This window comes from Erythranthe guttata, chromosome 6 (genome assembly GCF_056151865.1).
Source record: "Erythranthe guttata isolate IM_541 chromosome 6, IM_541, whole genome shotgun sequence".
In the NCBI taxonomy this organism is placed as follows: domain Eukaryota; kingdom Viridiplantae; phylum Streptophyta; class Magnoliopsida; order Lamiales; family Phrymaceae; genus Erythranthe; species Erythranthe guttata.
The window spans coordinates 5,504,036-5,518,655 of record NC_142538.1 but is presented as its reverse complement, the minus strand read 5'-3'; the positions used below and the strand labels follow the sequence as shown (position 1 = coordinate 5,518,655).

The window sequence follows — 14,620 nt, the reverse complement described above, 5'->3', positions numbered from 1 at the left end:
CGACATGTACATGTCAAGTTTGATAGGCAAAAATCGACAGAGATGTCGATTTTTTAGTAGCAAATTTGACATTTCACAATGTCGACTTTTCTGATATAAACTCAACATCTCATTGTTGATTTTTACCGAACAAATTCGACATACTGTTGATGTCGAATTTTATGGGTTTTTTGTCGATTGTCTTCTAGCATAGTTTTTCGACACTTTGTGTCGATTTTTACCAGTTTCAAATTTAATTTTTTTCCTCTTTTTTTTTTAAGGTTGAACAAGATGAGGAATTAACATTTTTTAGGTGGATTTAGGTCGTTCATGGTTATGAGCGGCGGGACTGGCGGTCGGCGAGGAGCTTGCGGAGGCGGAGCTTGGGCGGCGCAGGTGTGGCGACGGGAAGGGTTTCACACGGGGGTGGGTTTTTTCTCTCTCTTTATTTTTTTATTTTTTTTTATTTTACGTTTTCTTTTAATTTTAATTTTTCATTATTTGTTATTTGATCTCGCATGAGCAAACAAAAGCCAATTTAATTTATGGGTATATTTGTCATTTCATCTTAATAAATTAAAATCTTTTGGGATCTATCTTTAATTTGGTCTTTCACAATTGAAATTAGTATTGCATATAGTCGAACGACCTTCATTTTTTTAGTTATCTCTTCTATTTTTTCCGTTTCTATCTTCTGTCTTCTCTTTCCAGTATAGGAAGGGGGAGGAGCTAGTTGACCACTGCAGGACAAACAGTTAGACGAGGGCTCCCATAGATGTCGGTTGCATCGTCTTCAGGATGTCATTGAATTCGCTTTCAAACACCATTTTTCTAGAGATATGACGCCTCGTTTCTCGAATTGCGGCAAAAAATTCAAGATCCTAATATGAAATATTACAGTGGAGGTCGAAAAACCTAAAATGGTGGATTTTTTTTTCCACTGTTTCTGAAATTGATTACAAGAAATACAACGGCGTATGACTGTACTGTTTATTTTGGGAAGGTAATTGATCTTTTCATCAGTTTGATCGATGAGATGTGGTGGCGGCGGTGTTTGAGGAGAGGTGGTAGATGTTGGAGGGAATGAAAGTAGTAAGAAGAAGATAGTGGAACGACAATTTTGAGATTAGAAAAAATTGAGATTAGAAAAAGGGGCTCTTTGAGAAAACCCCCTCATTATTTTTTTTAATTGAGGGAGGTCCAAAATATTTTAGTCCATTTGAGAAAAGTCCACACCCATTTTCAGCCATTATGCTTTCCAGCTTTGTCCCCACCCGCCACATCATCACTGGGTCACGCTCAGCAATTTTTTTTTTTTTTTTTTTTTTTTCCGTTTTTTTTCTTAATCGACTATGAAGCATAGTCGATTAAGCCTTAATCGACTATGCTTCATAGTCGATTAAGGAAATTATTTAATTATTTAATTTTTTTTTTGTTTTTTTAATTTTTTTTTTCTATATCAGGTGTATTAATCGACTATGATGAAGCATAGTCGATTAAGAATCTGCTACTAAACATAACAAATTACAACTGCGAAAAAATGCAAAATCAACTATATTTTAGAAAGAAAAAAAAATATACAAACGTTATAAATGATTTATACAATTGAAACAATAAACAAGAAATCCAAAAAAAATAAAAAAAACTGGAGTCGATCAACCTTAATCGAATACCAGAACATAGTCGATTAGCTTAATCGACTATGAACATGTACATAGTCGATTAAGGTTTCAGCCACAAATAAACCCAAAATCGGCCTCCACATCGTCCCCACACCACCCAGAGCTTCTGCCATGGCCGAACCCGTCATATTTTGAGCATGTTCAGCTCCACCAATTAAGAAAACTAATTTAATTTAATTTAATCCCAATCCTAAATTAACTTAATCCCAAAAGCAACACCAGAATAGAGAATATAACTGATTATATTCATTCTTTATTACTACTTTAATTTTCTGTGTTCGTTTTCATTTCTATTTGCTAGAGAGAGAAAGTTAGAGAGAGAGAGAGAGAGATATTGATGTATAGAAATGGCGGGTTACGAACATCAGCAAGGCTCCGGCGGCGGTGGTAATTCTTCTCGCTACGTTCATCAGCTTCTCACACCACCGACGGACCTCCACTTGCAGCAGAGGCCGCCGCCGTTGCCTTCTTCTCGTCTTGAAATTCATCACGAGCCGTCTGCTAATTCCAAGGACGACGACGCCGCCGCTACCACCAGCTCCGGGGGTACTCCCTCCGCCAACCGCCGCCCGCGCGGTCGTCCTCCGGGATCCAAGAACAAGCCCAAGCCCCCAATTATCGTCACGCGCGACAGCCCCAACGCGCTCCGATCCCACGTCCTCGAAATCTCACTCCAGCTGACGCGTGCGCGGAGACGACGGCGGCGGCGGCGGCGGCGGCAGAATCCTCCTTACTCTCCTGTTGAGCTTTCTCCTGTTGAGATTTCTCACTAATTTGTGTGTGTGTGTGTGTGTGTGTGTTTTTATGTGTGCGAGAGAAAGAGGGGAGAGAGAGAGAGAGAGAAAGAGAGAGAAGAGATAAGAGTGAGAAAGGGTGGTTTGGGAATTATTAAATAATATTTGGGTAGAATATTAGGTAAGGGGGTTTTCTCTAATTATTTTTGGAAGGGGGGTTTTTCTTAACTCATTTACCTAGATGAGGGGGGTATTGCTAATTATCCCTTAGAAAAAAGGTGAAATGAATATTGATTTGTCTCTGGAATATTGATTGGACCTTTTGCTATTAATGAAAGATTTGAATGGTGTTTATCCGGTGCATTCCTAGTGGCTACGTGTTTATTTAAAAATAAATAAATGACACCTACAAATACTAAATAAATTAGTCATAATTAATTAGTGATCAAGGCAACATGGATTATCACTAAATAGAATCTAATTAATAATTAAATTAAAAAATGACCCAGAAAAAACAATTCAAGTACGGGTTCAAATATTACCCAAACAAGAACATTATCCATGGTAGTTGGCACCTACTACCACCACATATACTAAAAAGAGAAAATTAAAAGGAATAACTCCATAACGACACGTCAGCATCCATTCCCACGTCATCACTGTACTGATGATGATGAGGTGGAGGCATCATCATCAGCCCCTCCGCCATATTATCCACCAAACCGTGCATCCCAAACATCATCTCTTCATCCATGAAGTACATATTTTCCGGCGACGCCGTATAATTATTAGCGGCGACGGCGGTTTCCTCCCTCGCATCGCCGCCGGAATCCGACGATGACTGGGGACGGAAAGCCTCCGCGGCCTCCGCGGCAGTCTTCTGAATGTCCTTGGCATCCGCGGAGGCCGGAACAGGCAGCCTCCACGAGGAGTCGGCGAAGTTGAGGCATGCCGACCGGCCCCTGAGAGCCAGCGCCGCCACGTCGTGGGCACGCGCCGCCATCTCGGCGGTGGGGAAAGTCCCGAGCCAGATCCGGGTCTTCTTGTTGGGCTCCCTGACCTCGCAGTCCCACTTCCCGGAGTCCCGGAGGCGGACGCCGCGGTAAACGGGGTGGCGCGTCTCGCGGAACTTCTTCCTGCCGGCGCGTTTCTTGGGGTTGTTGGAAGCTAAATTCAGTTCTTCGTCGGAATAATTCTTGGTGGAGTACTGCTGATCAGATTGAGGCAGCACCTGCGGTTGCGGAACAGAGTACTCTGTACTATAATAATAGCTCGAGATATCCTCCATTAATATTGAAAAAAATAAAGCTTTTTCAAATCAGACGATCAGGTATATATCTGTGGGGAATTAATTTTGAGGTGTGCTAACTTTTGGGCGCAAACAACAAGTGAGAGAGTGGAGAGTAAGAATAATTTAATTTAATTTAATTATATTCAAGTATATATAAGCAGCAGAAGTTATTAATCATATTGAATTATTGATAAGCTGACCACGAATTTGTCACACACGGAAATGGCGATAAGAATCCAGGCTGGTTGGGTGTGCTCCCGCGCTTTTCTATTTTTTTACTTCAACCAGAGCGCTACTGGGGATTTTTTTTATTTAGTGCTTATATTATTAAATAATCCAGATATTCTTTTTTAATTTACTATTATAACTTACTGAAAATCACACTTAACCCACTCACTACTCAAAACACTTAAATATTACCACATGAAACAAAACTTGGGTTGATTTAATTTACAAGCACTATTATTCCTAATTCTTTTAAAGTTGTGTTATCATATATTTTGAAGTATTAGTCCATGTCCATCCAATTTATCTCATCACGCCCACTTAATTACACATTCAATATTCTAAATATAAATATATATGAAAAACACAAACTCCACGCTATTACGGTACTGTCCAATCTCGGTCGAGCTCAATTTGTTATGCTCTTGGATTTCGCCAAAGGTCATATACCAATAGAGTTGTTATCTCCACTTTATAAAACATTGAGATTTCTCATACCGATGCGGGACTTGATTTGCACCTCAACACATCTATATGAATTCAATCGAACATTATGAACACATTCGGATGAAGTTATAGTGTGCTTATACACATACGTGAGGTTTGTTAAACACATCTCTGGGCACTAATACTCTTTCAAATCAGGACAATCAAATTACAATTTGTTAAAAGTCATTTATTCTCTGGTCTTGCCTTTATCCCGTCTAACTAACTGCACTTCGTTAGATCCGTCCAACCCAACTACCATTGTTGAAGCTCTGCCACACACAAGCACACACCTACATACACACATCCGCGACCACACACACTCATATACATACGATTTTGGTTACACTCATTCCCCTCCATTGCGACATAATAATCATGATAGCGAAAAAGGAAAAATACATGTTTTTTTTCCTCATTAATGTAACTAAACTATTTTAATTAATTTTCTACTTAGTTGTATGTGGGTACGTAGTATCTAAGTTGTGCGTAATCATCGTCATTGTTCTCGTCATTTATAATTTAACTAAATTGTTATTTAGTGATATAATTAAAATGTGCAAATCACCGTCTCCGTTATTGTTGATTCAAAATCAATTCCGTTCTACAATTAGGGTCAGATCAAGAGCGAGATTAGTACACAAATATTTTTAGACAGATATTTTTAGCAAAAGGACAAAATATGTTTTAACCAGAGACTATTTTTTGTAGGGACACCTAATTTTCACCAAACTTAAATTATTTATGTTATAAAAATATCTTCGTTGTGCAAAATATCTCCTGGATCTAGCATTTTCAAATTTAATAATGACTCATTTGTTCAAGGTACAAGTCACTAAAAGGAGTGGACGCCCGTTCGCCACGTGTCCTATGCATCAATCAGTGTTTTAGTAGGCAGCAAGCGAGAAATTTCGTATTATTATTATAACGCTAAACTTATATTCTAGGACACTGGTCCCACTAATTCTATTTATTGCTTTCTAATTAATTAACCCCAAAACAATTAAATAATATTAAAATAAATAACCCACTTGTGCTTTATCAGCCCCGGGCAGTAGGCAAATGGGTAATCTCATAAACAAACAAAATAGCACTTTTTCGGATGACGCAATATAATTATAAATGGGGTCATTAGCAATACACCCCTCCTATAGATAAAAAAATAGTGATATGTCCATGCCATAATTCTTTCTTTGTGAAAACCCCTTAGAATATTTATTTCCAATTTTACCCTTATACTACTTTTTTTAATAATTATCTATTACTAACAAAATTCCTATTAATAAGGAAACTAAATTCCACACGTTTTTTATTATAATTATCTACTATTTACAAATTTCCTATTAATGAGGCACCTAAATCGGCTAATTAGGATTAATTAGTATAATTTATCTCAATTATTTATTTTTACTCTCTTTCCATAATAACAATTTAATTCCAAAAAATGTGCTTCCAAATTCCTAAAAAATTGCTATCAAATCAAAAGAAAAATATATTTTCGGATTTTATTTTTTTTATTTTTTATTTTTATATTATTTTCGGACTTTATTTAGCCATTTATTTATTTATTTTTATTTTTAATATTTTTACAACCCGAATATGACTATAGTTGAATATGACTATATGTGACTATATTAACTGTAGTCATATTCTTTCTTTACATTGTTGTTTTTTTTTTTAAATTAAAAATTCCGATTATATGGCATAGTCATGTTTGCCAAATCATATAAAACAACGAATATTCCCTATTGTTTACGAAAACAATCCAATCAATATCTACACAAAAAAATCAATTTGAATCTACTTACTAGAAGTCAACTTGAAAACGAGAAGATAGATTATATTCAACAATAGTCATATTCATATTCGAAAAATACATAAATATGACTATAGTCATATTCGAATATGCCTATAGTCATGTTACTGCTGCTGTTCAGATCTGGAAAAAAAAATCGAAAGAGAGAGTGGGGAACAAACAAGAAATTCATAAATCACTAATCGAGTGAATCAACAATAGTCATAATTATTAACAGAACAGTGAGAATATGACTATTACGTGAGTCATATTCAGTAAGTCAGTAAGTGAGAATATACCCTCGCCATATCCATCAACATTGTAAGTCATCGATACATCCCTCGCATTCAAACTGCACCACTTATCAGTGACAAAGCCAACGAGATCTTCATACACAAAAATCACTCTGACATATCTTCACCGCAAACGAGCCCCCATACTTCAACACAATCATCAAGGTTGACGACAAGCTGTGCAGCACTACACAAAAAAATGAGAATGTGACTACTATGTGACTACTTCTGATGAATAAATCTGCACTACTTTGTAAATGCAAATCACATAATATTATGTGAATTCAATTCAACCACAACAAACACATTGACACTTACACTAACATATCAAGTAACGCAAAAAATAAATTACAAAAAAATTACACTAGCGTATCAATTAACACAAAACGAATAAAAGATTTACAGAGTAGTCACAACGTGACTCTGTGTAAAACGGAATAAATTTTTCAATCAGTAACGATCCTTTACACCAATTAAGACGACCCAAAAAGAAACATACACTAATTGTCCCATCTTTATTAAGCAATTAATCAACTGTAAAAAAAATGGAAATTTTACTAGTATCTCAGATTTCCCCCAATAATTAGACCTAATTGGGAATATAACAAAGGCCCTAAAAGCAAAAATGAAAATAATGCTCATTTCAACCAGATAATGGAACCTAAACGAGAAGTAGTGATGGTTACCCTTATTATCTCTCTGAATCTGGACTTTCTTGAATGGTGCAGAAGAATCAGAGTCAGTGGCCATTGCACGAACCTGGTGGAGAGAACCGGAGGGAAAGAAATGTGTTCTTACGCAATAAAAATTCCGTTCTACATACACACATATCTGAATACACACGAGAATCACGTCCGCCTATAGCCGCCTATAATAAAGGGAAACGGTTATGGAAATATATCGTGATTAAATATTTGATTTATTATAAAAAAAAACTGTTAATAAGGGTACTTATGTCTTATTATGTTTAATTGAGGGGGTTTCACTAATTAAGTTTGGGATGTGGGTTTGTGCAAAAGTCTTAAAAGTCAATTGGGTTTTACTCATAATATTTTCCATTTGAGGGGGGAATTGCATATTTCCCCATTATAAATTGACCAGACACACGGTTTTGACAGTTAAATAACTATCGACGTTAGTTTTTTCTTTTTTCCCGTTTTTTGGCCGGGATGCAAGCGCGTGGATCACATGCGAAAGGAATTGTGAAAGTAAAAATTGAGAATAAATAGTTTATTTTAAGAGCATCTTCGACCGGTTTCACCATTTTTTCACCAAATTCCATTTATGGTGGTGAAAAAATGGGTTTATCTCCCACCAGTAGAACAACATTTAACTCTTCCATCATTTTCATGGAAAAATTGTGTTTCAAGTCTGCAATGGGTTTCACCAAAATTTAGGCCAAATTTTAAAATAATAATAATACTTATAGGAAATGGGATTTGGTTTGGTCTCCCACGGCATTTCACCATATATGCCCCAAAAATATAAATCTAATGTTAATCGTAATTTTATAATATTTTATTTTCTAAATATTAATTATAGATCCAATGCTAGGTAATAAATTATATTAACTATATAGTTTAAAAATTATGTTATCAATTTTAAATAAACTGTCTAAACATGAGATAACATGAATCAAATTATTTTAAATATAATAAAATCCTATATAAACAATAATCTCATAAATTATTGCATAAATAAAATATTACAACATAAATTAATTTGAAATCATAAAAAAATCTCATTCACCATTATTATCATCATCATCACCATCATAATCTTCAATATCACCGATTTGAGCATGTTTATCCCACGAGTGTGCTACCAGTCTCCTTCTTAATTCATTGTGTTTTCCTTGATTTATATAATTTGTGTTTATTGTTTATCATGTTTTGTTATCATTGTTTGTTATTTTATGAGCTATGTATTTCAATTTAAATGTCCCGTCTAGTATTTCCTAGTGAGATTAGGATTATAGGGTTTTATTCTCTTTAAATAGTCGAATTGTGCTAGGGTTTTATTATGCAGAGAGAAATATTAAATAATAGATCTTACGTTTCGTAGGAAATATTTATGATACCGATGGTATCAATATGGGAGAGAGATACATAATTTTCCAAAATAGTATTTTCATATAAATATTTAAAAATAAATAAATGACACGTAAGAATACTAAAGAAAATAGTCAGAATTAATTAATGATCAAGGCAAGATGGATTATCACTTAATAGAATCTAATTAATAATTAATTAAAAAAATGACCCAAATAAAACAATTCAAGCACGGGATCAAATATTACCCAAACAAGAAAATTATCCACGGTAGTTGGCACCCACTACCACCACATATACTTAAAAGAGAAAATTAAAAGGAATAACTCCATAACGACACGTCAGCATCCATTTCCACGTCATCAGTGTACTGGTGATGATGAGGTGGAGGCATCATCATCAGGCCCTCAGCCATATCATCCACCAAACCGTGCATCCCAAACATCATCTCTTCATCCATGAAGTACATATTTTCCGGCGACGCCGTATAATTATTAGCGGCGACGGCGGTTTCCTCCCTCGCATCGCCGCTGGAATCCGACGATGACTGGGGACGGAAAGCCTCCGCGGCCTCCGCGGCAGTCTTCTGAATGTCCTTGGCATCCGCGGAGGCCGGAACAGGCAGCCTCCACGAGGAGTCGGCGAAGTTGAGGCAGGCCGACCGGCCCCTGAGAGCCAGCGCCGCCACGTCGTGGGCGCGCGCCGCCATCTCGGCGGTGGGGAAAGTCCCGAGCCAGATCCGGGTCTTCTTGTTGGGCTCCCTGACCTCGCAGACCCACTTCCCGGAGTCCCGGAGGCGGACGCCGCGGTAAACGGGGTGGCGCGTCTCGCGGAACTTCTTCCTGCCGGCGCGTTTCTTGGGGTTGTTGGAAGCTAAATTCAGTTCTTCGTCGGAATAATTCTTGGTGGAGGACTGCTGATCAGATTGAGGCAGCACCTGCGGTTGCGGAACAGAGTACTCTGTACTATAATAATAGCTCGAGATATTCTCCATTTTCAAATCAGACGATCAGGTATATATCTGTGGGGAATTAATTGTGAGGTGTGCTAACTTTTGAATAAGTGAGAGTGGAGAGTAAGAATAATTTAATTTAATTTAATTATATTCAAGTATATATAAGCAGCAGAAGTTATTAATTATAGGTATAATCAATTATTGATAAGCTGACCGCGAATTTGTCACACACGGAAATGTTGATAAGAATCCAGGCTGGCTGGTTTGGGTTTGCGCCCGCGGTTTTCTACTCTTTTTTACTTCAACCAGAACGAGACCATATACCCGGTGATAAACACCGAGTGAGGTTTCTGCTGACACGTGTCTCTTTGTTGTATTTTATAATAGATTCCCCGTTAGGGAACACCTTTAGGGGTTTTAGAAAAATAAAAAAAGAAACATGTGGCAGTAGAAAACCCACCCGGTGTTTATCACCGGGTGTAGGGTCGAAGGAACCAACCAGATCATCGCTACTCGGGGTATTTTCAATTAGTGCTATATTAAAATCAGATATTCTTTTTAGGGAAAATTAGCAAGAATTCCCATCTACGAAATGTAATTAAGGAAACATCTTTCCAAAAAATAATTAGAGAAAATCTCCTTAGCTAATACTTTGAAGTGGAGCTTTTAATATATTAATTGATAATTGGTGGTGCTTAAGGTTTTAATTTATTATGTTTCAGGCACAAATTTAAGAATTGAATAAGTTGGAGGTCAAAACTACAATTCGGAAGAGAAGGTGGATAAAATTGGTGAAGTCAACCCGAGAAGTAAAGACTGCGAAATAAACTTCCAAAAATAACAAGTAAACTATTTTTTTTCCCTAATGTGAACAACACAAACTCCACAGGATCAACCTCAATTGGTTTTGCTCTTGAATTTCGCCAAAATGTGTTATTACAAATAGAATTGCTATCCTCACTTTATAAACCATTGATATTTTTCATTTTTAACCAGTGAGGAAATTGGTTTGCACCTCAACACGTCTATATGAATTCAATCGAACATTATGAATACATTCGGATGAAATTTCAGTGTGCTTATACACATACTTGATGGCAATTTGCTAAAAACCCACGGGCACTAATGTACTTTTTAAAATAAAGACAGCCGGATTGCAAATTACTAAAAGTTTTATGTTCTTCAGTATCGCATTTATCCTGTCTAACTAACTGCACTTCGTCAGATCCTTCCAACCCCATTGTCAGTGTCGAAGCTTTGTCAGATAACCACACACAAGCACACACATACATACACATATCCGCAACCACACACAACCATATACATATGATTTTGATTACACTACTTCCCATCTGGTGTAACCCAATAATTATGGAAACTAAAAAGGAAAAATATGAAGAATTGTTTGGTGATAGCAAATAGTAATGTTAGTGGTGATGCAGGCACCAAAAATTTATGTTTTTTTATTCAGTTTATTTTAACTAAGTTATGTAACTAAATTATGCAATTAATTTCCAATTAACTCAAATTTCATACTAAAATTACTGAAATACATGTTTTTTGCTCAACTTTTGCTCATTAATTAATGTAACCAAACTCTGAAAATAGGTTTTTTAAGATGTCAGTGTAAGTTGTGTATGTGTTGTGGGATGCATCAATACTTGTGTATTAGTTTTTTCTTCAGTATTGATGATGCTAAAGTTAGATCACCTTAGATAGTTGAAGTAGGATGAGATGGAAGAGTAGATTGGATCACTGGCTCACTAGCTTGATGACCTTGAGATACCTGCGATCACGGAAAACGTGAACTAGGTCGGGGGTAGATCCGGTGGAAACCCCTCCGACGTTCAAGTCAGATGTGCTGATAGTATAAATGGTCCAGAAAATACATGTTGTAGTATTACTCAGATAATAGGACGTCCCGTAAGGAATGGGTTCAAACTTTTATTTATAGCTTAGTTGAGATTGTCGGGCTCAAACCTTACTTGAAGGTGATTGGGCCTCGTTGATAATGGTCTTCGATATTGGGCTCGTGGCCCGGTACATAAAGAAATTGTAAGCCCATTAGGTTGGCCCAATTAAGCATATCAAGTATATTTTAACTAAGTTGTTGTTTATTAATATAACTAAGTTGTGCAAATCATCATCATAATTACCGTTGATTTTATTTAAACTAAGTTGTTATTTATTAGTATAACTAAATTATGCAAAATCACTCGTTATCAAAACCCATATTCTTTTAAGGGTTTTCAGCTAATTATCCATGTATTTAATTAGTTTTGTTATCAAAATATCTTCAGTATTTAATTATTTATGTTATAAAAATATCTTCATTGTGCAAAATATCGCCTGGATCTAGCATTTTCCAAATTTAAAATAATTAGTCATTTGTTTAAGGTGTGGGGGTTGGGGGCAAGGTACAAGTTACTAAAAGGAACGGACGAGCGTTCGCCACGTGTCCTATGCATCAATCAGTGTTTAGTAGGCAGCAAGCGAGAAGTTACGTATTGTATTACAAGGCTAAAATATCAAATATGTATTGGCTTAATTCCACTTTGCACCCTTGAAATATACCATTTTGGCACTTTGCACCCTCGAAATAAATTAATAGCACTTTGCACCCTCGAAATACAATAAATCATGCATAATGCACCCCAAATGATTTTTTAAAGCTAAAAATATAAATTTAATATTTGTAGTGATATTTTTTTAGGATGCCAAATGTCAAATATTTTTTTTATTCATCAATCATTTTGAAACTATAAAGTTCAAAAATAAAAATACATTCCATCAACATATTTAAAAATTATATTGTTTTATCAAAATAAAATATTTTACGAAAAAAAATCATTCAGCTATTACGTTATCAAGTTATCTGAAAATTATTTTTTCTTCCAAATATTTTCACCTAATATTTTACAAACAGTGACATAAAAGATCCACAATCGAATAATTTAGTGATAAAAGATTATTTTTTTTATTTTTCTTTTGTAAGATAATGTAGTTTTTTTTAAATAATCCGGTGTATTTTTATTTTTTCGCACTTTGTCCGCTCGAAATTAGGTTTGAGGTTCAAGAAAACAACAATTTTTTTTTTATTTTGTACCCCAAAAAGAAAAACACCAATGAAAAATAAAATTGCCTTTATTATTAAATTGAGGGTGCATTGTGAATGATTTATTGTGTTTTGAGGGTGTAAAGTGCTATTATTATTTTTCGAGGGTGCAAAGTGCCAAAATAGTATATTTCAAGGGTGCAAAGTGGAATTAAGCCAATATGTATTCTAGGACTCCGGGTCCCACTAATTCTATTTCTTTCTAATTAATTTAACCCAAACAATTAAATAATAATATTAAAATAAATAAATAACCCCACTTGAGATTTATCGGCCCCACCCAGTACGCAAATGGGTGATCTCATAAACAAACAAAATAGCACATTTTTGGATGGCGCACACACACGGTGTTGACAGTTATTAACTCTCCCAACGTTAGTTTTTTTTCCGTTTTTGGCCGGGAAGCAAGCGCGTGGACCACATGCGACAGGAATTGTGAAAGTAAAAGTTGAGAATTAATAGTTTATTTTAAGAACAACTTGGCTAATAATTGATGATGATAATTAAATAGAGATAGAGACACGTAAATATTTGTCTCTGTCCCCTTCTTTTCATATCATTTGGTCGTTTTTGGAAAAAAATATATTTTTTACTTTAAAATTTTCCTTAATTTCGTAATTACTACTCTTAATTTATTGAGTGAGAATAAATGATGAAACAATCACAGGTGCTTTCTTAGTCACTTATTATATACTCCATCTGTTCCACAATAACTGTCTCTTTTTTAAAATATGTTTGTTCCATATTATCAGTCACTTTAGATTTTCAATACTGCATTAAATGCATTTTTGCTGTTTTAACTTTATAAATGAAACTTTAATCATTATTTTTCTCTTATAAATCATTAAATAACAAATGTTGTTTTAGTCATTTCTATATGATTTTTCTAAAATCAAGATATATTTATTAAGTTTCTTAATTTTTGTGAAAATTGAAAAGAGACACCTATTTACGAACTGAGGGAGTGTTTATTAATTTTTTAATACATTTCCCGAAACTTCCGTTCTCGAAATTAATTTCGTTTGCTTATTCTCATTAATTTACTCTTTTCATTTTCTCATTTATTTTGGTTCTGAAAATAATATGTATTAAGGAAAAGACCGTCTGCATTTAGGCGGTATTTGCAAAAGCTTATTTAAAAGCAGAAGTTATATATTATGGGTTAAGCTGGTTTTAAATGCTTATTTCTAAAAGTTGAGAGTAATTGCAAATTTACCGAAAAAATAAACTTAAATTGAAAAAACAGGATCACAGACGCTTAACAAATTATAGCTTAAATCTACTTATTATAAGGGAAGCAAAATACAAAAATTTATTTTATAGACAATTAAAAATATATTATGAATAAAAAAAAAATTCATAATCTATTTTAATTTTTTTTCCAAGCATCACCTTACCATTTGAAATTAAATAATCACTCATTTGGGGGTGGGGTCATGTCTAGAAGGGGTAGGGTACAAGTCACCAAAGCAGTGGACGCGCATTCGCCACGTGTACTTGTACTATGTATCAATCAGTGTTCAATTAGTAGTACTAGACAGCAGGTGAAAACTAGAAGTTTCCTCTTTAATTTGCCTACAAATAAATATATAATAATAATAAACATATTAATCAACTTGTTAATTAATTATTAGTGTAACGATAAAGTTCGGGCATGGCAAATTGGTAATTTAAGAAACAAACAAAATAGCACTTTTTGAGATGACGTAAGATAACTTGACCAGATTCACAGCACACGGTTTTGATAGTTAATAACTACCATGGTTGGTGATTCCTTTTTCTTTCAACGGAAATGGGACAACGTATTGGAGATATTAATATTAAATGATACATTTTACTAACAGCTTAAGTTTTTGGTTGAGATGGTCATTTAACATGGTATCAGAGTCAGTCCAAATGAAAGCTCCTGAGTTCGAATCCTACTGCCACCCATTTAAAAATATTTCAAGTGCAAGGCTTCAAATGTAATCCCCCTACACTTGAGGGGATAATAGTATTTCACCATTTCACCACT

At 35.0% G+C, this 14,620-nt stretch overlaps 2 protein-coding genes across 2 annotated transcripts; both read right to left on the bottom strand.

The window, feature by feature from the left end:
• Nucleotides 1–2,812: 2,812 nt before the first annotated feature.
• LOC105978015 (dehydration-responsive element-binding protein 1B) lies at nt 2,813–3,784 on the bottom strand. Its single transcript, XM_013003421.2, has one exon. It carries the CDS (start codon nt 3,681–3,683, stop codon nt 3,003–3,005), a length of 681 nt encoding a protein of 226 aa, XP_012858875.2. The 5' UTR covers nt 3,684–3,784; the 3' UTR covers nt 2,813–3,002.
• A 4,952-nt stretch (nt 3,785–8,736) lies between these two features.
• LOC105977290 (dehydration-responsive element-binding protein 1C) lies at nt 8,737–9,600 on the bottom strand. The gene has a single exon (XM_013002594.2). The coding sequence runs from the start codon at nt 9,528–9,530 to the stop codon at nt 8,850–8,852; it is 681 nt and encodes a 226-aa protein (XP_012858048.2). The 5' UTR covers nt 9,531–9,600; the 3' UTR covers nt 8,737–8,849.
• Nucleotides 9,601–14,620: the final 5,020 nt, after the last annotated feature.

Bases quoted from the DNA above. Each gene is read 5' to 3' on its own strand.
- LOC105978015 (XM_013003421.2), bottom strand. From the start codon at position 3,683: ATGGAGGATATCTCGAGCTATTATTATAGTACAGAGTACTCTGTTCCG.
- LOC105977290 (XM_013002594.2), bottom strand. From the start codon at position 9,530: ATGGAGAATATCTCGAGCTATTATTATAGTACAGAGTACTCTGTTCCG.